Source organism: Stegostoma tigrinum, chromosome 18 (genome assembly GCF_030684315.1).
Source record: "Stegostoma tigrinum isolate sSteTig4 chromosome 18, sSteTig4.hap1, whole genome shotgun sequence".
NCBI lineage: Eukaryota > Metazoa > Chordata > Chondrichthyes > Orectolobiformes > Stegostomatidae > Stegostoma > Stegostoma tigrinum.
The window spans coordinates 37,439,770-37,465,929 of NC_081371.1; the positions used below are offsets into that span (position 1 = coordinate 37,439,770).

At 40.7% G+C, this 26,160-nt stretch overlaps 1 protein-coding gene across 6 annotated transcripts in view; it reads left to right on the forward strand.

Annotated features, from left to right (window-relative positions):
• Positions 1-3,700: 3,700 nt before the first annotated feature.
• Positions 3,701-26,160, forward strand: part of mdm1 (Mdm1 nuclear protein) — a 29,945-nt gene continuing 7,485 nt past the window's right edge. For 3 of the 6 annotated variants that reach the window (XM_048549609.2, XM_048549610.2, XM_048549612.2), the window contains exons 1-9: positions 3,701-4,066; positions 6,589-6,703; positions 8,356-8,744; positions 12,232-12,366; positions 23,749-23,925; positions 24,520-24,629; positions 24,728-24,809; positions 25,163-25,201; positions 25,493-25,668. In XM_048549609.2, the coding sequence (XP_048405566.2) occupies positions 4,049-4,066; positions 6,589-6,703; positions 8,356-8,744; positions 12,232-12,366; positions 23,749-23,925; positions 24,520-24,629; positions 24,728-24,809; positions 25,163-25,201; positions 25,493-25,668 (1,241 nt within the window). In that variant the 5' untranslated portion in view covers positions 3,701-4,048. The remainder of the gene's footprint in view (positions 4,067-6,588; positions 6,704-8,355; positions 8,745-12,231; positions 12,367-23,748; positions 23,926-24,519; positions 24,630-24,727; positions 24,810-25,162; positions 25,202-25,492; positions 25,669-26,160) is intronic. The other 3 variants (XM_048549611.2, XM_048549613.2, XM_048549614.2) reach the window with 3 other exon arrangements.

Consider the following 26,160-nt stretch of genomic DNA (forward strand, 5'->3'; position numbering starts at 1 on the left):
GTTTTTATAAATGACTTGGATGAGGACGTGGAGGGGTGGGTTAGTATGTTTGCTGATGACACAAAGGTTGGAGGTGCCGTTGACAGTATCGAGGGCTATTGCAGGCTTCAGCGAGACATTGACAAAATGCAGAGCTGGGCTGAGAAATGGCAGATGGAGTTCAACCTGGATAAAAGCGAAGTGATGCATTTTGGAAGGTCGAATTTAAATGCTGAATATAGGATTAAAGGCAGGATTCTCGGCAGTGTGGAGGAACAGCGGGATCTTGGTGTTCAAGTGCATAGCTCCCTCAAAGTTGCCACCCAGGTGGATAAGGTTGTTAAGAAAGCATATGGTGTTTTGGCTTTCATTAACAGGGGGATCGAGTTTAAGAGCTGCGAGGTTATGCTGCAGCTCTACAAAACCCTGGTGAGACCACACTTGGAATATTGTGTCCAGTTCTGGTTGCCCTATTATAGGAAAGATGTGGAGGCTTTGGAGAGGGTGCAAAGGAGGTTTAGCAGGATGCTACCTGGACTGGAGGGCTTGTCTTATGAGGAGAGGTTGACTGAGCTTGGACTTTTCTCTCTGGAGAGAAGGAGGAAGAGAGGTGACCTGATCGAGGCGTACAAGGTAATGAGAGGCATGGATAGAGTCGATAGCCAGAGACTTTTCCCCAGGGCAGGATTGACTGCCACGAGGGGTTATAGTTTTAAGGTGTTAGGAGGAAGATATAGAGGAGACGTCAGAGGGAGGTTCTTCACCCAGTGAGTTGTGAGCGCATGGAATAGTTTGCCAGTGGTAGTCGTGGAAGTGGAGTCTTTAGTGACATTTAAGCAACTGCTGGACATGCACATGGACAGCAGTGAATTGAGGGGAATGTAGGTTGGGTTATTTTATTTTTGGATTAGGATTATTCCATGGCACAACATTGTGGGCCGAAGGACCTGTACTTTACTATGTTCTATGTTATGAATATTATATTGCAGGCATTTTTAATCAATCTGTGAAATTGGCCTTTCCTGGGATCTCCTCACTACTGTGCCACGGCTCCTAGAACATTAACCTGGGGCACTGTTTACTATCCTTTTGCATTACCACTACAACATCACCTCACTTTTTGTTTTTGAACAACCTGTTCAGACGCATGTCTCGGGCTGCTGGGACTTAAAGCTAGACGTTATGGAACCTTCCAGAGGGAGACACATTACCACTGCAACACAAGAGCTCCCAGTACATTATTATACTTAGTTTAATCTGCCTGTTTGGACAAGTCACTGAGGCAGATGGGACTTGAACACAGATGTTCTGGCCCAGAGGGAGGGACCACATTGCTGTGCCACATGAGACCCTCAAAATGTTATTCTAAACAAATCTGGATCATTAAATATTTAGTAACTTGCTCATCTTTGAATTGGAGGAAAGAAGAGAGTTCAATTAATTTTTTAATGCATCTAACAGCGTTTTATAAGTTTCCAAAAGTGAACATAAATTAGTTCTGCTGCTGGAAATAGCACAGTAACTAGAGGAAACAACAAATCGTTCCTCATCGGATAAAATTGTCAAGCAAAGTATAAATAGTTAAATTCTAATTAAGAAGAAATACACATCAAACATCGCATATTAATGACCAGTTTCAAAGCTCTAATACTTCATTTAGCTTGTGACATAGCAGCACATTAACCTGACTTATAGTTTATTAATTTAATAAGACAGAAACCTATGGGATTTGCAGAGGTGGAGGTGGAAGTTGGGCCAAGGGAAAAATCTGAGAGCCGTCACAGATATGATGAGCCATATGGCCACCCTCCTGAGATGTGACCATTCTATGATTCTACATAAGAGTGTTACTGGTTGAGTCTCATACAAATATATGTATTAGAAGCGGGAGTGGGCCAGTCAGCATCTCAAACATGCTCTAACATTCAGTAAGATCATTGCTGTTCTAACTATGGCCTCTTCCCTTAATACCTGCCTAACCTGGTAACATTTGAGTTCCTTGTTTGTCAAGAATCTATCGCCATTCACCTTAAAAAATATTACATGACCTTGCTTCCAATGATCCAATGACAACACTCTGGGTAAGAGAATTTTAAAGATCCATGAGATTTCAAAGATTTTTGACAGAAAACTTTTCTCTTCATTTCTGTTCTACAGTGAAGATTGATAACTTTAAAACTTGAATTTGGGGTAACATCATGGATTGTGGACTGTTTTGATGAGACTAAAAAGAGAGTGGGAATAAATGGCTAATTTCTGGGGCTTCAGGGATACTCACCAAATCCACTGCAGAGGTGCACATGAAGAACATCTGAGGACTCTGGATCTATACTGGATGGAGGTTAGAAGGATGAGGTGCGATCTAATTGAAACATACAGAATACTGAATAGCCTGTACAGAGAGGATGTTGGGAAGATGTTTCCATTTGGCAGGCGACAGTCAGACCTGAGGGCACAGCTTCACACTAAAGGGAAGAACAGAGATGAGGTTAAACCTATTCAGCCAGGGAGTGGTGAATCTGTGGAATTCATTGCCACAGAGGGCTGTGGAGACCAGGTCATTGAATATATTTAAGACAGAAATAGATAGGTTCTTGATTGTCAAGGGGATCAAGGGTTATGGGGAGAATGTGGGAGAATGGGGTTGAAAAAATTATCAGCCATGATTGAATGGAGGAGCAGACTCGATGGGCTGAATGGCCAAATTTTTGCTTCTATGTCTTAAGATTTTATTTCACTTCTCTAGTTAATGTTCAACTGAATTGTACAGCCTTTCCTATTCCCCATTATTGTTTCACAAAGTTTATGGTCGAATACAATGACTAGAAGGAGGTTCATGGTTCAGTCCTCTAGTGCCCCTCACGCTGTGGCAGAAGTTCAGGTATTGCTTCCCACTCCAGGACATGATGACAAAGGATGTTACTTAAAGTACTTAGCCAAACAGGTCGAGTATTTACCTGCAACTGTTTCAGAGATAGTAGGAACTGCCGATGCTGGAGAATCTGAACCGGTATCCCTTATTCTGCAAATGCTACCGCCATAGGTATCAGTGACAGGGGAATAACAGCAAGGGAAGCCCCTAGCAGACCACACCATTGTTTGGAAGGAAGTTTGAGCCTCTATCGTAACTTTGCAACATTCCGGACCACAATGTGCACCTAAAACTGCGAACTGTCATAGTTCTGTCCCACTGAACTGTGAGTCATGACCACAGCCACAAGGAGCACTGCTGAGAGTAAAACCCAAACAAGAACCTTTGTCGGGGAGGCGGCGGGCCCTTTAACGGAGAGGCTCTGCTTTCTGATTGGTTCACAATCAGGCCCGGGTGCTCAGTGCGCCTGCGTGTGGCGTAGGACGCGGCATTCGCCAAGGAAACGGAGAAAGCAACAGAGACAGGAGGACGACAGCAGGGGGCTTCACCGGGGACAGGAGAATACCGGGGAGAGCAGCGGGTTCTTGGGGACAGCGGGGTGGGGGATACCGGCGATAGCAGGGGTTTCTTGGGAACAGCGGGGAGGAGGATACCGGCGAGAGCAGAGGGCCCTTGGGGACAGTGGGGAGTGGGGTACCGGGGACAGCGGGGAGGGGGATACTGGGAGAGCAGGGTGTTCTTGGGGACAGCGGGGAGGGGGATACCGGGGACAGGATACGGGGGACAGCGGAGTGGGGTATAACGGGGTCAGCAGGGAGGGGGGTTACCTGGACATTGGAGGGGGTATTTTACCAGGGACAGGATAGGAGACACTGCGGGGGGAATCTTGGGGACAGCCGGATACTGGGGACAGCAGGAGGATAGTGGGGATAGGATACCAGGAACAGTGGGGAGGGAGATACTGGCGGGTCAGTGGGAGGATATCGAGGACAGTGGGCGGTTACTGGGGACAGCGAAGGGATACCAGGCGGGGGGTTACCAGGGATACTGGGGACAAGACACCTAGGATCCCAGTGTAGGGTACACTGGGGTAGAGCACAGAGGTATTGAAGATCTCAGTGAGGGGAGTATACCAAGGGACTTGGGGCAGAAGGCTCCGAGTAACTGGGGCTCTGGGGTGTCAGAGGACTGGGGAACATGCCCCTGCACTTTAAGGTGAGATGTCTCTCTCTGATCTTTAATATAAAACAGTCAAATTTTAATAACATGCAGTTCTGCCAAAACCAGGGCCCTGCTTTGCCTGCGGATTCCTCAGTTACCCTCTTCCTCACTAATCTTTTCGCTCACTTCTTCTCCTGTCTTTCTTCTTCTGTCACCGTCCCTCTTCTGTCACTCAAGTGCTGCCCAGTCATGATCCTCAATATCCTCCCCATCCCTCATCTCCTTTACTCATCCCCCATTCTTCATCTCCTTTACTCAACTCCCTCATCCCCATCACTCAACCTCTGATTCATCTTCACACTCCCTCACCCCATCACGCACCCCTCATTCTGTCCTTTAAGTATGTTCTTTCCGTCCAGGCCCAGTTATCTAAACAGGAGATAGTGAAAATTCAATGTTTGTGGAAGTGATTACAGAATAGATATGACAAAATGAAAATCCAGTTCCAGCTGCCTTTTTAAAACAAATTGGAAACAGTTCCTATAATCTGGCAACAGCCATCCTTCAGAAAACTTTTTTAAAATTCATTAACAGAATGAGAACGTCACTGTTCATCCTTAATTGCCCAGACAGTAGTTCAGAATCAAATGTATTGCTGTGGGTCTAGAGTCATATGGAGGCCAGACCAGGTAAGGATGGCAGTTTCCTCCCCTAAAGGGCATTAGTGAACCAGGTGTGTTTTACCTGACTTTTGACAGTGGATTGACTGTCATCATTAGATTCTTAATTCCAAATATTTTATTACCATCTGCTGTGGCAGGACTCAAACCCAGGTCCCCAGAATGTTATCTGGGTCTCTGGATTAATAGTCCAGCAATAATAACACTAGGCCATTGCCTTGCCAATAAGGAGATGAATGTGATTAAAACTGTTTAGGATTAGTTCAAAAAAATCCAGCAAGGATTCAAAGCTAAATGCATTTTTGCTGCAGCATCTATAAATAAACACACCATCTGGCCGTAATTGCGCACTATTTGATGTGTTGGATTAATTTTTCAAAGACGGTTGGTAAAAGGTTACATCTGAATATTTTGCCTATAAATTGTTAATTTCTATTCCATCAAATGAAATAGTTAAGCCAGCTATATTAGACAGAATGTGGAGGCGTCTTCAGATTTATCCTTATTACTATCTAAACTGCAACCATGATTCTGAATGGATCAGGGGATAATTGCACTATAAATTTAAATAGAAATTGTAATTTTAAAACAAAATCATTGTGATGAGCATGATTTACAATTTGGTGGTAGATTAATCACTGTAGTGCTTGAATCAGTAGGATGGCTGGCCAGATTTAAGGATTTAAATAAATCATATCACACTCCAGTGTAGTTCTAAAAGAGGCTATAAAGACCTCCCACTCCTATCTACTGTGGATGTAAAAGTTCTGTCAGTGCAATTCAAAGAGAAGGGGTGTTCTCCCTAGGACTTTCTGGAGTAAAGGATTCTTCGCCTGGGTATCTCTGCAAGCAGCCTTGGAAAAAATATAGGGTTGGTAAACAGCATTAATGTACCATTTGAGAGAAGACGTAATTTGTTAAGGTTGACATAGTTTGGAATATGCAGATATGAAAGAAATAAAACATTCTTTTTCCTTGTAAGTCCTATAATAATCTTACAGTCAACCAAGAACATATATCCTTATAAAGTCTGTTTTTGGAATATATTAAGAATTGGATAGTTTTATGTTTCTTGAAGGAAAGTACTTTATTTTTCAGTAAGGAAATTGAATCCAACTTATTTTGTCTACCTACTTAGGGGTTGTGCAGTGGACAATGTTTGGTGCACTACTTTAGTACGTGTGTGAATATGGCAGCTATCAAGCACAATTTTAATTAAGTGGCCTGTTTTTCATCTCCTGGGATCAGAGACCACAGTCCTCGGATGATAGGGAAACTGCAGGATCTATTTTATGATGGCATCAGAGTGCTTCTTTTACAGATATACAGAACACTTTGTGGTGATCTTAGAAAAAAAATCCTGTTTTTTTGCCTCCTCATTTTGGTACACCAGTTACTACACAGTCTGAAAAAGGAGTAAAAGTGCGCCTTTGAGGGACAAAACGTTTATGAAAAAATGCAATAATGTTTGAAAATTCAGGAAAGTTTTCTGTGATCGCTCCTTCAGGAATGCAAGCAGTATTGGCAACCATTAGTATCCTGTCTAGACCAATTTACACAGCTTGACCGACACCACCAAATAGAGCCTAACCAATAGTTAAGTTGCAGAGTGCAAATTGATTGTGATGTTAGCTTACATTACAATATTGACTACATTTCAAATGTAATTCATTAAAGTTGATGTCATTTGGAATTTGCAGATATGAAAGAAATAAAACATTCCTTTTCCTTGCATCTCCTATAATAATCTTACAGTCAACCAAGAACGTGTATCCTTATAAAGTCTGTTTTTGGAATATATTAAGAATTGGATAGTTTTATGTTTCTTGAAGGAAAATACTTTATTTTTCAGTAATGAAATTGAATCCAACTTATTTTGTCTACCTTACTTCTTAGGGTTTAAGCGAATACAAACGAAATTTCAAATGGAACAACTCCCAGAGATCACATTCTTGCAGTCCCCTCACTAAACAAAAAGTATCTTGGGCAGGTATGCCCTCAGAGCAGCTGGGTAAGCCTATTATATGCAAGTGATAATTTCCAATAAGCATTTAATCTGTAGGTACAGCTTTTGTAACCTAAATAAGTTCACTATTGTCCAACTGACAGGATAAGATAGTAAAAACAGAAAGTGCTATGAATACTCAGTGAACCAGGTAGTATCTGTGATGAGAGAAATAGAGTTAATGTTTCATTCATAAGGTACATGGTAATTAAGTGATTCCTTCCTCTTTTTATCCCACCCTCTCTATCAATTTGATATTGATTTGGGATGAATTATGTTGGCATTTGTTAATACCAAATGAAGGAGTACAGCAAATTATAAGGTGAAAGTGCAGAAGTTCAGAGACAGCTTGACAGATCATTGCAGAGGAATATGAGCCAATAGATTTTGAAGGAAATCTGCAGTGAAAAAAGTAGAAACTAAAATTACAATAGATTAGAAAAAGAGAAATATCAAAAGGTACTGATACATTGATTTCAGAAGTGGGAATACAAATAGAAAGGCCATATGAAAGCTGGATGGGATTACTGGTTATGCATTGGACTGTTAAGTACAATGGCAAAGAAGTGACGCTGAGCTTGTAGACTAATTGTTTAGGTGAAATTGGAATGGTGCGTGCAATATGGGCATCCTACTAGATACAGGATATGAGAGCTTTGGAAATGGTGCTGTAAAGATTAAGCAGAATAAAAGGTTACTTTTGAAGAAAAGCATGAATGTTGTTTCATTCCTGTATCACACTCCAACCATATACATGTTGGGACAGAGGATGTTACAGTGGATCTGATGGAGGCTTTTGAACAAATGCAAAAAAGTACATTTCAAAAGATTAAATAAAAACCTGAACTGGAAAAAAAACACAAAACATTATTTTAATCTTGTAATATATCTCATGAAAAAAAATCCCACGGTACTTTGCTGAAGTTTCTCCAAAAATAAATGGGTTGGTGCTGGTTGATAATACAATGTAAAACTTTAAAAGCAAATTTTGTCACAAATAGTTCTTTTCTAAAAGGAGTTAATATTTTTATTTTTATTTTTCTAATCAATCTGTTCAGAGTCACTCTCTGACTCACCTCTTGAGCAGTTGGAACGTGAATATGAGCCTCCTGGTACAGAGGTTGGGGCACTACCACTGCACCACAAGAGACCCAAAACAGATTCAAATGCAGGAAATATTTGCAGCAGGACATGAACCTAAAAGCTCACACACACAGTTCTTGAGACATAACAATAATGTTTACTAGCTATGGTAAGTTGGTAACACACTCACTTCTGAATTACATTCCAGAACAAAAATTAAAGATGACATCTCATTTCAGTGCTGATGGAGCACTGCATTTTTCAGAAGTGCCATTTTTCATATGAAGCAGTATTTATCATGAATTAACATTGGAAAAGCTGTTACCTGGTCATTACGATATTGTTATTTATGGGACCTTGCTGAGAGCATACAAACTGTCATGTTTTCTACATTAGTATGATAATTATGTTCTAACTTCAAATATTGTTAGCAATAACTAAAACAGTTTGAGTCCAATGGATGTGAAAAATGCTGCATGAACTTCAGTTTGTTCATTGAGGCAATATCTGAAATCTGATTTCACAATTTAATTGATTATGATAAAATTTTAAAAAAATATCTTTTTGTATTTTAGGGAATACAAGGGAGCCAAATTTTATCTCAAAGAAACGTGTACCATACTACAGTCCTCAAGCTTCACAATCTTTTCAGTGGGACTGGAACAATGATTCCAACAGCGGATCCCATGAACCAGAACCCAAAATATCTGAACTAATGAAACCACAGCCTTGTGTTTCAAATGAAAGAGTGACTGAGAAGGCTCAAGGTAACCAGGAAGAATCTGAAACTCCCAATGCTCCTCGAAAGCCTAGAGTTGCGAGTTCGTGGTCTGCAGACTGCCATTTGCACTCAGCATTAGAACCATCACTGATCAAAGACAGGCAGTCGACTACAGTTGCTCAGAAAGGAAAAGAAGACATGTCTTCTGGAAAACTGAGTGGAGATAAGGCAGTTAATAATGCTGTAAGTAGAAATGATAATTAAAATGATATGCCATTTGTTTTTAAGTCTTCTGTCGACGATATTCAATAACTGCCAAAATTTATATTTTCTCATTTACAACTGCCTTCTGAAAATATCAGAAAGTTCAGTTATTTTGTATTAATCGTTTTCTTTAGATCAGTGATACGTGAGAATGTCTATGTGGAACTCTGTTTCATTTACCACTTTATTGAGAGGACGATGTCTTTTAAAGCAATCACACGTCTTTATAAAAGAATAATAATATTTGTAGTCAGTGGATCAGAGCAGTCATTCAGCACACATTCTGGTTTCGTCGCTGCTGTTAACAGACTTCTGAATGGTCCCCTCCATGTTAATGCTTATCTCTCTCTCTGCACCTGCTCTGTGGCTGTATCGCTGTATTCCGCACTCTGTTCTGCTCCCTCGTGCACTTCATATGGTACAATCTGCCTATACAGGATGCAAAGGAACATTTTTTTGCTGTATCTAGCTTAATGTAACAATAATAAATCAAAATCAAAAGTCAGAAAAATCTTAACCTGATCCTATTTATCTGGCTGATATTTTGTCCTGGGTGCAAACATGTACTTGCCCAGAGAAAGGCAGGATGGCTTGACTGTGCAGTATAATTTTATTATTCTGAGAAATGGTATGGCTATAGAACACTCATTTCTGGAATATGAAAGTTAACAATTAATGTGAACAGAGCAACAAGTTGCTAGCATGGTAGTTTATGATCAGTTGGTAACTCTGAGGTGACAATTATGTTTTAAATCTTCAATAAGTTATTTTGTTTACTTATACAACAAAGTGCGATATGCATTAATTTAAAATATATCACCCAGCATGCTGTTAGCAAGCTATATCAAAGCAACTGAAAATTAAATGTCTTCTCTAATATTCACCGTCCTTCCAATTAATTTGAAAGCGGTGTGGGCAATGTTATTGCAAAGTACTTCTTATATGTGCAAACCAGTAAAACTGGTTGGTGTTTTGAAAATAATACATATGGCACAGTTTAATGTTTTAACGAAGGTCCTTAGCTTGGGTTGCGGCTGGAGTTGTTGGTTGGTTCACTGAGCAGACTGGTTTTCATGCAAATGTTTTGTCTTCCTTCTAGATGACATTGTCACAGCTGTGTTGCCTCTGTCATTCTGTCCCGCTCTGAATTTATATGATCTGGTCTGTCATGGGGGTCAGTCTTGTTTCCGATTTTATTATATAGTGGTATGTACATGGGGTCTATTTCAACTGTTTGTTAATTGCATCGGTGGTTGAAAACCAGGTCTCCAGGAGTTCTCGTGCTTGTCTTTGTCTTGCTTGTCCTAGTACTGTAACTTTGTCCCAATGAAATTGATTTCATTCTATGTATTGAAACAAGGGAGAGTTGGCCCTGCTCAGCTTCTGTGTTCATTTATCCTGGTGGTGAGTTGCCTATAATCTATGTAGTGTTTCTCACAGTTGCTGCATGGTATTTTACGTATCATGTTTGTCCTGCTCGTTGTGAGAATGGGGCCTTTTGTCTTTGAGAGTAACTGGTGAAGTGTGGCTGGATGAATGCAGCAGGCCAAGCAGCATCTCAGGAGTACAAAAGCTGACGTTTCGGGCCTAGACTCTTCATCAGAGAGGGGGATGGGGACAGGGTTCTAGAATAAATAGGGAGAGAGGGGGAGGTTTATTCCAGAACCCTGTCCCCATCCCCCTCTCTGATGAAGGGTCTAGGCCCGAAATGTCAGCTTTTGTGCTCCTGAGATGCTGCTTGGCCTGCTGTGTTCATCCAGCTTCACACTTTGTTATCTTGGATTCTCCAGCATCTGCAGTTCCCATTATCACTGGTGAAGTGTGGCTGTTAGTTTCTGTGCTATCTTTATTCCAAAAGGTCATAGGAATCTTGTCATCAGTTCTGATGTATTTCTAACACAGGGTAGGATGGCCAGTGTGCTGGGGCATGCAGTGTCTTCTTGGTGGTGTTTGTTTGCCAGGGATCGGTGAACGAAGGTGTTAGGATAACCATTGTTTACAAAGACTCTGAATAGGTGTTCCTCTTCATTTTTGTACAGCTCTGGGGTGTTGCCATGAGTTATCGCTCGTTTAAAGTCGTGGGCACTGGGGTGGTTTCTGTTGAAATTCAGATGTGTAGTCTTTCTGTATATGCTGGTAAGGAATTCACTGTTGTTTGTTCGTTCCACCATTACATCTAGAAACAGGAGTTGATTGTTGTTCTCTTCTTTCCTGGTAAACCTGATCCCAGTGAAATGCTGTTAATAAGGTGATGTGTTTCTTCAAACTTTGCTTGTTTAATGAACACAGTTTAATGGCACCGTTGGCACTTGTTACGTTAATGCGGGCTTTATGAATTATCCTAGCAGTCAGGTTAATTGTTGATAGTTATTGTTGTTTTACTCTTATTATGGAATTGATGATTTAATGAGCGTTTAGAGAAAACAAAATAATATCCCTTTAATTTATTTCTGTTCTGGTAACACTGAATAAATTAACTTGAAAAGTAGAATATTTGAGGCTGTACCTCAGATAGAGAAGTTGGATTTTTCAGCCCACCCCATGTGATTTTGGTGCTGGGCAGTGCATTTAATCAAGCATCATCTTTTCAATCGTAGGATGCTTCTAATCGCATGAAATATTTTGATTTGATCTAGTCAATCTCCCCTCGATCACCATTGCTTCTTTGTTGCATTGAATGCTGCTTTCCACGTACTAGCTGCCTTTACATTTTTTTTGATATTATCTATTTTTCCTCATCGCTTTCTCACGCTACCTTTTCTGCTGTAAACTACTCTCAAGTAACAGCATGTTATGACTGTCCAATTTCATTTGCCATTGTAGCTTCTTATACCAATTGTGGAATATTTATTTCCCAGTGAAGAAATTTCCTCAATATTGCATTGGCCCTCTCAAGACAATTATGGTTCGTGCGTTAACAACATAAATTTGCTAAATATGCTACTTTTGCCCATCTATTTAGCTGCAAATCATAGCTCAATCATTTCTTGATGACTGCTGCTTATTTTCAGCTTGCTGCTGAAAGTGATCAGATATTTAGTCCTTTTTGCAGTGGCTATGTTAACTCCCAGCCATACTGGTGAAGCACATTCCAGTCCTATGGAAGGGAAGTTGTCACATAGACCATGCTTTGGTGCAAGTCTTCCGTGACTCGTCTTATATAACAGGTGTAAATAGGGAGTAATGTTAGGTTAAGATTGTTGTTGAAGTTATAGAGAAGTATACTTAATAATTATGAAAAAAAATAAATGTAGTAAGAGGAGTAGTGTTGATGTTTGGGATCATAAATAAAAGAGGAAAATTTAATTCCATCATAACGTAACAAAAAATTACTTTTATCTTCAATACTGGTACTTTTTAGTGTGTGACTTGAATTCCTCATGTTTGTAAATTAACTTTCACATAGTGTTTTTTAAAATGAGAAGTCAGGCACTAGTATTAAAGGTGTTCTGTTTGTAATCGATAGATTAGCTATGCATTTAAGGAAACAGCACCATTGAAGAGTGTACCACAGAAGAGTTTAAAAAAGAGCTCTGAGTACCAGAGACAATTTGCTTGGAAAAATCGGATGGATAATTCTCCATTACTGACAGCAGAGCAGGTATTGTTTATCATCCTGTTTTCTACTTCACAGAAAAGTCTTGTTAGTTACCAGGTAGTAATAATTTAAAGTACAGAGGTTACCAAGGAAACAAAACTGTTCCTATAATATAACCTACATTAGAAACATGTGTACCTTAACAAATGTGTACATTACAACCAGTAACTATCTCTCAGCCAAAAACAGTTCTGCGTGAGGTAAATAAAACCTGAGAACTGAATGCGCAGTTCCAGGATTGTATGTGGGAGAGTGGGTTTTGATTAATTGGGCACAGACCCCAATATCGAGAGGAGAAAAAGAAGCTTTTGGCATAGTCTTCATCTGAACCACACTACGATCAGTGTCCTGGCAAATCAGTAAATTGGGACTGTAGAGAGGACTTTAAATGAAATAGTATAGGGAGGCGGTGGAGATGGGAGATGGTTCAGATGAGGAAAGGTTTGGAAACTTAAATAACAATTAGCGAAATATGTCAATATGAGTAAGAGTAAATATAGTGTGCCAGGAAGGAACATAGCAGACAAACCTAAGAGTACACCAGCACTTATGGTTTAAAGTGACAAATGGGGAGGATGGTTCAGTTGAAGGGAGATTTAGAAAACCAAAGATAAAAGTTTTCTTTTCTTTATTGATTCATGGGATGAGGATGTTGCTGGCTAGGCCAGCATTTATTGCCCATCCCTAATTTCCCAGAGGGCAGCTAAGAGTCAACCACATTGCTGTGGGTTTGGAGTCACATGTCGGCCAGATCAGGTAAGGATGGCAGTTTCCTTCCCTAAAGGACTTGAGTGAAGTTGAGCTAGTAGAAAAGTATATTGATGTAGAACAGAGTGTTTACAGTGGTAGTAGGTTGAAGAGATTTTTTTTCTTTCATAGTCTGTTCAGGTTACTGCTAAACTAAAATTTAGTGTCTACCTCTATTTGTCCTTGAGAAAATGGCAGTGTGCTGCCACTTTAAACTGCTGCAGTACACTTGGAGTAAGTGTGCACATGGTGTTTGGAAGTGAGTTTCAAAATTTTAACCCAGTGACATGAAGGAGCGGAAATGTAGTTGATGCGTAGTTGTGAGGGAAACTTACAGGCGGTAGTGATCCTACCTCCTTGTCCTCTAGATGGTAGATGGTATACATTGCTGCTACTGTGCATCAGTAGTGGAGTGAATGGATGTTTAAGCTGAAGCACTACTCAAGCGGTTGCTTTGTCCTCAATGGTATTGAGCTTCATGAGTATCGTTGGAGCTGCCCTCGTCCTGGCATGTGGAGTGTATTCATAATTACAGTCCTGATTTTTGTGGTAAATGGTGTTCAGGTTTTGGGGAATCAAGAGATGAATTATTACCTTCAGAATTTTCACTCTTTGACCTGTTGTAATAATCACGTTATTTATATAGCTGTCTAGATCAGTTTCTGGTCAATAGTAACCTCCAGGATATTGATAGTGGGACATTCACCAATGGTAATACCATTGAATGTCATGAGGATGTGGCAATATTCTCTCTTTTTAGAGACGGTCATTGTCTCTAACAGGACGCACAGATCCATATTGGACTGTTGTGAACTAGGAGCAATAATGGAATGTCCTCTTCAAATATATCACCGTCCTGTGTCATATGTGCGCCAGCCATGTCAATCACCAATCGATCCACCACAGACTTAATACATTTACAAACTGGGTGAAGCAAGGCTGTGCCATGCATCAATGCTCTTCTTCATCTTCATTCCCACAACACTGTACCCCGTGACCATGAAGCTTCTGGCTAGTGGGTAGCTAATTCAGAACACCAGCAGGAAACTGTTCAACTTTCGTAGAAGGATGGTAGAGGAAATGCATCAAGGGCACTCTTAAAGCCTCCCTGATACAATGTAATATCCTCATTGACTTCTCGGAATCTCTAGTCCAAGACTGCTCAGACTGGAGAAAAAGCATCTGTGGAGGTGTCAACTGTTTTGAGCATCTCCAGTAGGTCCAGGTAGAAATCAATGTAAACAGCTGGAAGGTGCATGCAAAAATCTGGCTTCACACTCACCCGCCTCTTCAAACAACACCTAATACAGGATGCTCAGATCCACATTGTACTATTTAGTCATCACAGGACCCGCAACAAAGGAGCGGAAGAAAATCATCTTCTATCCAAATGAATGGCTAGGTGGAAGACCTGCATAAGCGGCAATACTGCAAAGATTGACTATATTGGTTCCTGGGAGTGTGATGAATCCGTGGAACTCATTGCCGTGGAAGGCTGTAGAGGCCAAGTCTTGAGTGTATTTAAGACAGAGATGGATCCTTGATTAGTAAGGGGATGAAGGGTCACAGGGAGAAGGCTGGAGAATGGAGTTGACAAACATATCAGCCATGCTGGAGCAGATTCAGTGGACCAAATAGCTTAAATTCTACTCCTATATCTTATGGTCTGATGGAATGAGTGTTTGTGCTATGCTGAATTCTGGGTCTGATATTTAGAATAATGTGAATTGACCTCATTGAAACAATCAAAATTATTAAGGGCTTAACAGAGTAGATAGTTAAGAGATAACGAAGTGTAGAGCTGGATAAACAGAGCAGGCTAAGCAGCATCAGAGGAGCAGGAAAGCTGACGTTTTAGGCATGGACCCTTTTCAGAAAAGGGTCTAGGCCCGAAACATCAGCTTTCCTGCTCTTCTGATGCTGCTTGGCCTGCTCTGTTCATTCAGCTCTACACCTTGTTATCTCAGATTCTTCAGCATCTGCAGTTCCTGCTGTCACTGGGATAGTTAAGAGATCATTTTCCCTAGGCTGGGAAATCTAGAACAAAGGGGCATGGTTTGATGACAAGATTCTGATCATTTAGTGCTGAGATGGAGAAATTTCTTCGCTTAGAGGATTGCAAATCTTTGGGATTCAGTACCCCAAAGTGTTATGGATGTGCCATCATTGAATATATTTAGGACTGAGTGAGAATTTGGAACCAACAGTGGTGAAAAATAGGTGGGAAGATAGAGTTGAAGCCCAAGATCAACCATGGTCATTGCAATGATGGAAAAGGCTTTATGGGTTGTATGGTTCCCCCCCTCTCGCTCCAATGGCTATGACCCTTTGTATGTTTAATCACTTTTATGTACTTTTAACTTAGTTTTTTTTCCTTTAATCCAAAAAAGCAATCCATATCAGCTGACTAAGAAATTAGGTCAACTGAAGCGACGGCTGCAGCAATGAGCTTGCGTCTCTAAATGTTGAAAACACGTTCTAAGGACGTGGATCCAATTGGAGAAGAGCAGAAGAATGCTGTTTCAGTTTGATTATTTGTACAAAGTACAATGTATTTATCAGATTCTGACAGAGCTACAGTGTTGCGACTTAGGTTGCAACAGTAATTTGCATTGAGAAAGCAAGTCTTACATCAAGTCAGCATCATACAGCACAGATACAGACCCTTCATTCCAACTAGTCCATGCCAAACATAATCCCAAACTAAACCAGTCACACCACCCTGGTCTTGGTTGATATCCCTTCAAACCTTTCCTATTCACGTATCTATCCAAATGTCTTTTAAACATTGTAAATGCATCTACTTCCTCAGGAAGTTCATTTCACATATGAACTATCCTCTCTGTAAAAAGAAACCTGCCCCCCATTTCTTTTTTTAAATCTGTCTCCTGAAAAATGTGCCCCCAGTCTCAAAATTCCCTATCCTAGGGAAAAGACACCTACCATTAACCTTATCTAGATCCCTCATGAATTTATAAACTTCTTTTGGGTCACCTCTCAACCTCCTACGCTCCTGTGGAAAAAGTCTCAGCCTATCTAGCCTTTCTTTATAACTGAAACCTTACATACCTGGTAACATGTTGGTAAATCTCTCCTGAACCCTTTCCAACTTAATAATAATCTTCCTATAACTGGGCGATCAGAACTGGACATTGTACTCCAAAAGAGACCTCACCAATGTTCTGTACAAACTCAACATGACTTCCCAACTCCTATGCTCAAAAGGGCTGAACAATGAAGGCAAGTGTGCTAAACACCTTTTTAACCACCCTGTCTATATGTGACGCAGACTTCAAAGAATTATGCACCTGAGCCCCTAAGTTCTTCTGTTCTACAACTCTACCCAAGGCCCTAGCATTAAATTGCGTAATCAGAAATCATCCCCAGATGCTTCACAGGAGTACAGTTAGTTTTTTTTTTAAAAAACTGAGCCAGTTAAAGGACAGAGAGTGGGAAGTGCTTGGTCAAAGAGTCAGATTTTGAGCATGATGTTACAGCTGGGCTTTAAATGAGAAACACAGATGCTAAGAAGTGACCTTTGGGAGCTGAATGTCTAGATGACTTAATCGTTTTTTAATTGTTCATAGAATGTGTGTTGTTGGTTAGGCCACCTTTTATTGCTGTTCCCTAATTTTCCTGGAGACTGGTGATGAGCTGCAGTCTTGAACCATTGCAGTTCTTGGCCGTCAATGTTTGGGCAGTGGGATTGGAGAAATTGCACGGGACCAGAGTTGGAGGAACAGAGGGCTCATGGATGGTATTATAGCTGGAAGAGATTTACGTAGTTTATTTGCTCAAACACCAGTACCAGTATCTTATGGTCTGTGTGCTTCCCTGTATGTTAGCTCAGCTAACACATACCACAGTAATTGTCTTTTTGTTGAGACTGATGTCTTGAAAACAACACTATTTACATGGCTTTAAATGCACATAGTCTGGGTTCTCTGCATACAGGTGTTATTGTGCATTATATGTGCATAACTGAGCACATTATTTTCATTCCATTCCACTGAGAGAATTGTTTTTATTCATTTGTGGGATGTGGGCATCATTGCCTGGCCAGCATTTGGCGCCTGTCCTTAGTTGCCCTTGAAGAGACTCTATAGTGACTGAATGCCATGCTAGGCCATTTCAGAGGGCAGTTGAGAGCCCAACTACATGGTGTGGTTCTGGAGTCACATGTAGGCCAAGTCCAGATGAGATTTCCTTCCCTGAAGGACAATAAGGAATTTTTAGGTTTTTAGGAAAATTGACAATGGTTTCATGGTCATTAGTAGATTTCTTAATTGCTGAAATTTTAAAAATTTGGATCCAAATTCCAACATCTGCTGCGGTGGGATTTGAACTTGGGTCTCCGGAACATTAAGTTTCTGGAGTAATAGTCTAGTGATAATACACTAGCCATCGCCTCCCCTGCTGCAGATGAGACTGAACACGAGATGGACATCCTGTCTTTAGAGGGAAAGATGTGCTCATAATTACGGCCTACTGAGAATAGCAGTGATTACTGATTGGGTCTTGGTGTGGATTAGGACGCAGGTGGTAGACTTTTGGATGAGGTAAATTTGCCTGGAGGATGGAAGAGGGTGACCAGTCACACTTGAATTGGAATGGGCTAAGTGGGAAATAACACAAGTATTAATGTGGACTTCTGTAGCAACTGGACTCCATGAGGTAGAGTAGGTGGTCTTTATGATTGGGGGGGGGGGGGGGGGTATGAAGCATATGTTCAGTTCAGGATCACAAGTAATGCAGAAGTGGCACATGGTCTGATTCATGCCAAAAGAGTGAAATTGGTGGCAGGATGTGGTTCTCAATATTTAAGAATTATGACAGTCCCATTCAGCTGAACAATGTGATGGTTGTAGTGAGGAGGAGCCTGTTGAAGCAGAATGGCGTGGACAATCATGTCAAAGGCTGCTGAGAAGTTGAGAAGGATGGGGAGAGACAGCGTTATGGTATGAAATAATGTCATTGTGACTTCGGCTAATGCCATTCCAGTGCTGTGGCATGATTTGAAGCTGATTAATGGGATTCAAATATGGAGTTACAAGAATTATAGGCAGAAATTTGGGAGATGAAACACATTCAAGGACTTTAGACATAAAGTTTGAGTAAAAGGATTTTTTGTTTGCAATGTGGAGGTGTTGAAGATAGCAAATTTCAAAATTGGTAGGACTCAGTGCCTGAGAGGGATTATTTACAATGTTCACTAGCATGGGAATCAAGAAGTTGTACTGAATTGTTGTTTGAAAATTGGGTTGAAAAAGCTAGGATGGGTCAAATGGATGAAATAACGTTGGAGCTACCTTGAAGGGTGATGAGAAAAACAGGAGAAACCTGCAAGTTTAGTGCTAGTTCGGTTTGAAACTCTGTGTTAAACTGCATTTCGCAGGTAACAGGAGGGAAGAGAGGTGTTAGAGGCAGATGGATGGGTAGACTTGAGTTTAGTGATGAAGGTGAGGATGGAAGATGACCGAGAGGAACTAAGAAGATGATTGGCAGTAGAGGAAAAACTTTTGCCTTCCATTGGTATTGGAGAAGTGAGCAATCGGGAAGCAGAGCCTAATTATATTTGAGGTGATCCAAACTGAACGCATGATGAATGACCACACAAGTTGTGTGCAATTTACATGAATAGAAAGGTGTTAATTAGTAGGGGAAGTAGGCCTTTGGCTTCTCCAGTCTCTCCTGCCATTTGATAAGGCCGTTGGAGATCTGATTGCAATCTCATCTCGATTTTCCTCTCTATACTCCATACTCGTTTATTGAGCAAAAATGTACGTAGCCCAGCTTAGAAATATTGAACGACCCTGCTTCCACAGCTCTCAAGGGAAAGGAATTCCACAAATTAACTCTTCTCTGTGAGGGGAAAAATATCTCAGCTTCCTCTTAAATGGAAGACCCCTTTTAAGCAATGACCTCTTCTATTGTTCTTTTTGGAGGGTACACTTTAAACAAATGGGTTTTGCACGCAGAACCCCAGTGGGTAGTGCTGCAACATTATACAGGCATGGCAGTCTCTGGTTCTGCCTGAGGTGTTGCCCCACATGGCCACATTGAAACAGTTAGCTGCTCACTTGTCACTTGTGGGGATATGGAGGCCAACTGGAAACTCCGAGTTGACTACCTTGAATTGAACTTCATTTATACTAATTAATTACCTTCCATTGCAAAGTCAGTCGTCCTGCTCTATCTCTACAACATTACTACCTCCATGACCTCATTTCCACAAAAATCACTTGGTAGTAGAATGGAGCCTGGCAACTGATTGACACAAGTCAGCGTGCCTCTATTCCCAGGCTCAGCAGGTACTAAGAATCAAACTATGTGAGAATGGAGAAGTCAAACAAAAGTGCAAACTTGAGGAGCTGGCAGTGAGAATGGGCAGAAGAATTTAAATCGTAGCAGGAGTTGAGGATTAGAGAAGTTAGTGCAATCAGGAAGGATGAATTGAGTTGGAGTTGAAATCACTAAGAATGAAGAATCAGAGAACTATATTAAAAAAAATTCCCATTCAGCCCATCATATCTGTGCTGGCTGAATAAAGTGGTTATCCATTCTAATTCCATATACTAGCATCTGGTCAAAAGTCTAACATGTTGTACTGCTTCAGCTTTAGTTCCGGTTCTGTTGAAATGTGTCAAAGTTTTCCATCTCAACCACCAATGTAGGCAGCAAATTCCAGACATTCACTACTCTCTGGATGAAAAGATTTTTCCTCATGTCCCCGCTAATCCTTATAGTGATCACTTTAAATCTGTGCCCCTTGGTAACCAATCTCTTTGTTACAGGAACAGATCATCTCTGTACACTCTATTCAGGCCTATTACTATTTTGTACGTCATGATTAAAGTCACCCCACAATTTTCTGTATTCACAGGAGACAGAGCTAGCCTGTCCAGCCATTTTTTTTCCACCAGTTAACAAGCCCTGTTAACATTCTTGTAAATCTCTCTAGTAGCTCTAGAGCAATTCTGCCGCTGCAGTAAAGTGGTGACCAGGACTACACATAACTCCAGTTATAGCCTGATTAGTGTTTTATGTAATTCTAATATTACGTTTTTGCTCTTGTATTCAGTACCTCACTGAAAGAAGAAGGGCATCCCATATGCCTACTTTTTTTTAAACCCACCTTATCCACTTGTCCATAAAATGTGAGGCTGGATGAACACAGCAGGCCAAGCAGCATCTCAGGAGCACAAAAGCTGATGTTTCGGGCCTAGACCCTTCATCAGAGAAGGGGATGGGGTGAGGGTTCTGGAATAAATAGGGAGAGAGAGGGAGGCGGACCGAAGATGGAGAGAAAAGAAGATAGATGGAGAGAGTATAGGTGGGGAGGTAGGGAGGGGATAGGTCAGTCCAGGGAAGACGGACAGGTCAAGGAGGTGGGATGAGGTTAGTAGGAAGGAGATGGGGGTGCGGCTTGGGGTGGGAGGAAGGGATGGGTGAGAGGAAGAACAGGTTAGGGAGGCAGAGACAGGTTGGACTGGTTTTGGGATACAGTGGGTAGAGGGGAAGAGCTGGGCTGGTTGTGTGGTGCAGTGGGGGGAGGGGACGAACTGGGCTGGTTTAGGGATGCGGTGGGGGAAGGGGAGATTTTGAAGCTGGTGAAGTCCACATTGATACAGTTAGGCTGCAGGGTTCCCAAGCGGAATATGAGTTGCTGTTCCTGCAACCTTCGGGTGGCATCATTGTGGCACTGCAGGAGGCCCATGATGGACATGCACTGCCACAATGATGCCACCCGAAGGTTGCAGGAACAGCAACTCCTATTCCGCTTGGGAACCCTGCAGCCTAATGGTATCAATGTGGACTTCACCAGCTTCAAAATCTCCCCTTCCCCCACCGCATCCCTAAACCAGCCCAGTTCGTCCCCTCCCCCCACTGCACCACACAACCAGCCCAGCTCTTCCCCTCTACCCACTGTATCCCAAAACCAGTCCAACCTGTCTCTGCCTCCCTAACCTGTTCTTCCTCTCACCCATCCCTTCCTCCCACCCCAAGCTGCACCCCCATCTCCTACCTACTAACCTCATCCCACCTCCTTGACCTGTCTGTCTTCCCTGGACTGACCTATCCCCTCCCTACCTCCCCACCTATACTCTCCACCTATCTTCTTTTCTCTCCATCTTCGGTCCGCCTCCCCCTCTCTCCCTATTTATTCCAGAACCCTCACCCCATCCCCCTCTCTGATGAAGGGTCTAGGCCCGAAACGTCAGCTTTTGTGCTCCTGAGATGCTGCTTGGCCTGCTGTGTTCATCCAGCCTCACATTTTATGATCTTGGATTCTCCAGCATCTGCAGTTCCCATTATCTCTTATCCACTTGTCCGCTGCTTTCAGGGACCTGAGGGGACACAGCCTCTAATTTCTTCTACCCTTTTCAATACCCTCTCATTTATTATATCTTCCCTTGTTTTAATTGACCTCCACAAATTCATAACATGACCTTCTCTGAATTAAATTCCATTTGCCCCTTTGTCGTTCACTCAACCAAACCGTTGATATTTTCCTCCAGTCAATGCCATAATCTTCACTGACAACTGTCAGGCTAATTTTTGTATTATCTGCACATTGCTCAATTATGCCTCCCACATTTAAGTCTAAAATCGTTAAAATGTACCACAAACAGTAAGAGTTCCAAAACTCAGTTCCATGGAACACCACTAGAAACTGCCTTCATAAAAACGCCTGTCAATCTGTTGACAACTGAGCCAATTTTGCATCAGAATCACCATATTCCCTGTATCCCATGGGTTTTAATCTTAACAGTCTGTCATGTGGAACCTTGTCAGTTGCCTTAATAAAATCTATGAAGACAACATCTACTGCATTACCCTCAGACTGGTCTGTCGTCTCTTGGCTTACCCCTTGCACATTTTTATGAATAATAGTACAATGTTCATAGAGCTCTTGTCCTTTGATACCTTGCCGTTATATAGTAAGGATCGGAAGATAATCCACAGAGTATCTATTGTTTCCTCCTGGCCTTCATTTAATATCCTAGGATGCAGTTTATCTGCCGTTGGTGATTTATCCACCTTCATGAAGATCACTCCTTCAAGGCAATGCAATTGCACCATGCAGAAACTGAAGGAGGAATGGACGGAAGACTTTAAAGCTAGAAACTGGCTGATTAGAAGGATTTTATAAACTTTTTTTTCCTCCCTCCTTGAGGTTTTAATTGTACAAGATAAGTTTTACATTTCCTCACCTATCATAATCAACATCTTTGAGGCAGGGATCACAAAAATTGGGATGGGTGATTAGCTCACTGTCTTCCTGATCATTAAATAAAAAAAGCAGTTCTGAAGAAAGGCTAATGGACCCAAAACGTAACTCTGCTTTCTCTCTACAGATGTTGCCAGGCCTCGTCAGTTGTTTCAGCAATTTTTGTTTTTGTCTTTCCGGTCATCCCTGAGCTATTTCACTCTCCCACCCGCCCCCCCCCCCCCCCCCCCCCCTCCCCACCCACCCACCCACACACACACAGACACACACACACAACCCAGTCACCCTTAGACCATTGGAGAAGCTTAGCTGGCACTTCAGCTGGATACTTAAGTGCCTAATTCTGCTTCTACTGACATGGTAGAGAAAGGGCGAGGCTGACCAGCTCAATTTTTTTTCACGAAAGTTCATGGAATGTTCAGAAGAAATCTTCCCTTTATTTTAGGGATGTTGCTTTGTGGGCATCCTCACAATGATCACAGCCTGGCTGGCCTTGCGTCCCACATTCCAGTATTCCTCTAGCCTGAGTGTGCCCAATTCCTCAGCTGTCAAAAGGACATGACTTGCCTGTATTTGGTTGTCTTCTGTGAGCTTTGTTCCCGGGGCTGCTTGCAGTCCCAGTAGTGCCCATTTTTTTTTGATATGGTTGGATTGCAGGCAGGATTCCTATCCAATGAACTGACATACAGCTTTTTAAAATTTTTGTTAGTTTACAACTGTTTTAGTGCAAACTAATCTCATTAAATAAAAATCTCATTAAATGCCTTAATGGTAATGATGGGCATATTGAATAGCGAGAATGGGGGATAGTTTAGAAAGCATCCTGGTTATTTTTAAATCCTAATTCCAGTAAATATCTGCATAAACAAATGACATTGGATTTACTAATAGTTCTACACCAGCTTTTTTTTTAGTATTGATTCATACAATGTGAGGCTAGTCTAGCATTTTTTGCTTAGAAGGTAGGTAAGAGTCAGCTGTATTGCACATAGGTCAGATGAGATAACGATGGCAGGTTTCCTTCCCTAAAGGATATTAGTGAGCTAGATGGTTTTTACAATAACTTTCAGTGGTCACCACTGCACTTTATCACAGAATTCTATTAAATTCAAATTTCACGATCCTCCTTGGTGGGATTTGAACCCATGTTCATAGAACTTCAGTCTGGGGTTCAGGATTACTAGACCAATTACATTACCACAATGCCACCATTTTCCCTTAATTCACATTAGGTGGTCAAAATAATACTTCAATATTTCTGTTTCTAGTTCCTTGTACAAGTTAAGATGATCTATAGCATACCACAAAAAATTATATTTTAACAAGTAGGGATTGTAGTAGGAAGTTTTCTTAGAGGTTATGTTCTTTATCATTCGTAACATTAAGAATGTTGTCCGTTTTTCTAGATTTTTCACTCCAGAAATAAGCATGTGCGTCCATTTAAATTCAGTAAGATGCTCAATGAAACTGAGTATTCAAGTCAGTTTAAAGGTATGCAGCCACCTAAAGGATTGCGCTTCCGTAAAGACTTTGAAGGAAAAGAAGCTTTAGCATTTCACCAAGAAAATGTTTCTCCAGTAAAGGTAATTGGATATACTTTGCTCAGTTTTACTGTTTACAGTCAAGAACAAAGGTAATTTAGTTGTGAAGCTGCTGAACATGTCTTAAAAAGTCTCACTCTCTTTATGCTTTTTGTCAACCTTCCACGGCAGAAAAGGTTGACAAGGAACCAGCTTTCAGATCTCTGTAGATGGCTATCAGATGACTAGGTGGCTATTAGGGATATCGATTCTCTTGCTATCATGACAGATTGCGAGTTCACATTGTCACAAGGGATTACCGTTCTAGCATGTTGCTCATCACTACACAATAATATCTAACCTTTGTACCTATTTTCAAAATGACATCAGAAATATATCAAATATAGTTGAAACCTACCTCAAATATTGTTTCTTTCCATTATTTATTATTCTTAAAGATTCAATTTTGGTGATTTTTTTTCCATTTTTTTGAAAATGAATATTTTTGATAATAATGTAAACAGTATCATAATGAAAGGAACCTAACATTTTTTTGAAGAGGAGTTGAGAAAAATGAGTGGTACATTCGTTATTGCATGCTTGGGGTTTGCGTTTTAATTTATTAAGTGTACTAAGCTGAAGCCTGTCCATCCTAAGTCAACAGAATCAGCCTTAAAAGACCAGGGGCAGGAGACTAAGGAACAACATCCTCAAGATAAACGGCTTCCAAAGCAACAGAAACCCGTTTGCTCACGCAAAGGTCTTAGGTACAAACTTTCTATGTTTAAAATGTGCAATTTCACTATGAGGTATGATTTGCCACATTCAAATTTGTGAAAATTACAATTCCTATCTTTTTTTCCAGGAAGATTACGTCTGAATACAAGACTAAGTTTAGGCCTCCTTGTCAATATGACTACAGTAGAGGAGCATACCGATCTGAAGGGGTAGGTGAATAATGGATCACAGCCTAATGCCGGTACTTGCTTCTAACACACTGAAAATTATGGGAATCCTTTAAACTGGTCAATTAATTTGAAAGTAGTCTAACTGAATTCAGTACCTTGGTGATAATGGTGAATATTAGTATAACTGAAATTCTGCTTTTGAAGATTTTAATTTTTAAAACTGGTCTTACAGGACACTCCAGGTGGCGCTTTTGTACCACGGTGCAATTCCTCACCCAGTGCATGCAGCATATTATAGATGTTTCACTAATTTCAATTTAGAATATATGTTATAGTGTTAGATTTTCAACAGCAAACTATTTTAAAATTATTTCTACCTTCTTTCTCTGTAGGGTACTGAAAATAACCTAAGTTCTTATTGGTATGCTGAGGTTAGTTTTTAGATTGTATTTTCCATGCATTTTCTTGTTTGAATAAATACATATTTAGCAAAGTGAACTTTTTGTATTAAATAGTTATAATTAGCAACTACCTTGATATGTTTGCAGTTTTTGAAGATACAAGACCATCAACTGTTTTGTATACTTAGAGCAGAAAGAACTCTTATCTGTAGGTAGATTTTAAAATTACACAATCCTGAACATAACAGGAGCTGAACAGTTTTATAGATTGACTGATAAAAGCTGCTGTAGATTTTTTATCCTTCTGCTCTGCTGTCACAGGTAAAAGAACTTAGAGAAAAAGCAGAAGCATATAAAAGGAGAGCACTGGGCACTCACTTCTCCAGAGATCATCTCACCCAAATTTTGTCAGAACAAAATAGGTTATGGGAGATATCCAGCACATCTGATACTGAAGAAACAGTCAGTGATAATATTGAAGCTCTGGACCTTGCAAGGTGTAGATTAATGGCTAATAACCCTGTATAAATTAATTGAATTGAAAGAACTGCGGATGCTGTAAATCAGAAACAAAAGCAGAAACTGCTGGAAAAGTTCAGCAGGCCTGGTAGCATCAGAATTAATATTTTGGGTTGAGTGATCCTTCCTCAGAAGGTTCTGCTGAGCTTTTCCAGCAGTTTCTGTATTTGTTTGTGTGTGTGTAAATTAATTGAAAATAATTTTATGCAAATGTCAATTAGTAGATTAGTATATATTTTGGAACTTGTTTTTAACATATGATGTTGCAACAGGAAATAGTCTTAAATCGTTTGGCAACAGTTGTGTTTTCTCATACAGTAGCAAATGGTAGCTTAATCTTTATCCATCATTGCTTTCTTGTGCAACACTAAGAGTTTGGTTATTTAATTTTGAATACCTCTCAAATGTTTAAAATGCTCCTATTTATACACAAATAGTGGTTTTGTTGAACCAACACATTCCATGAATTA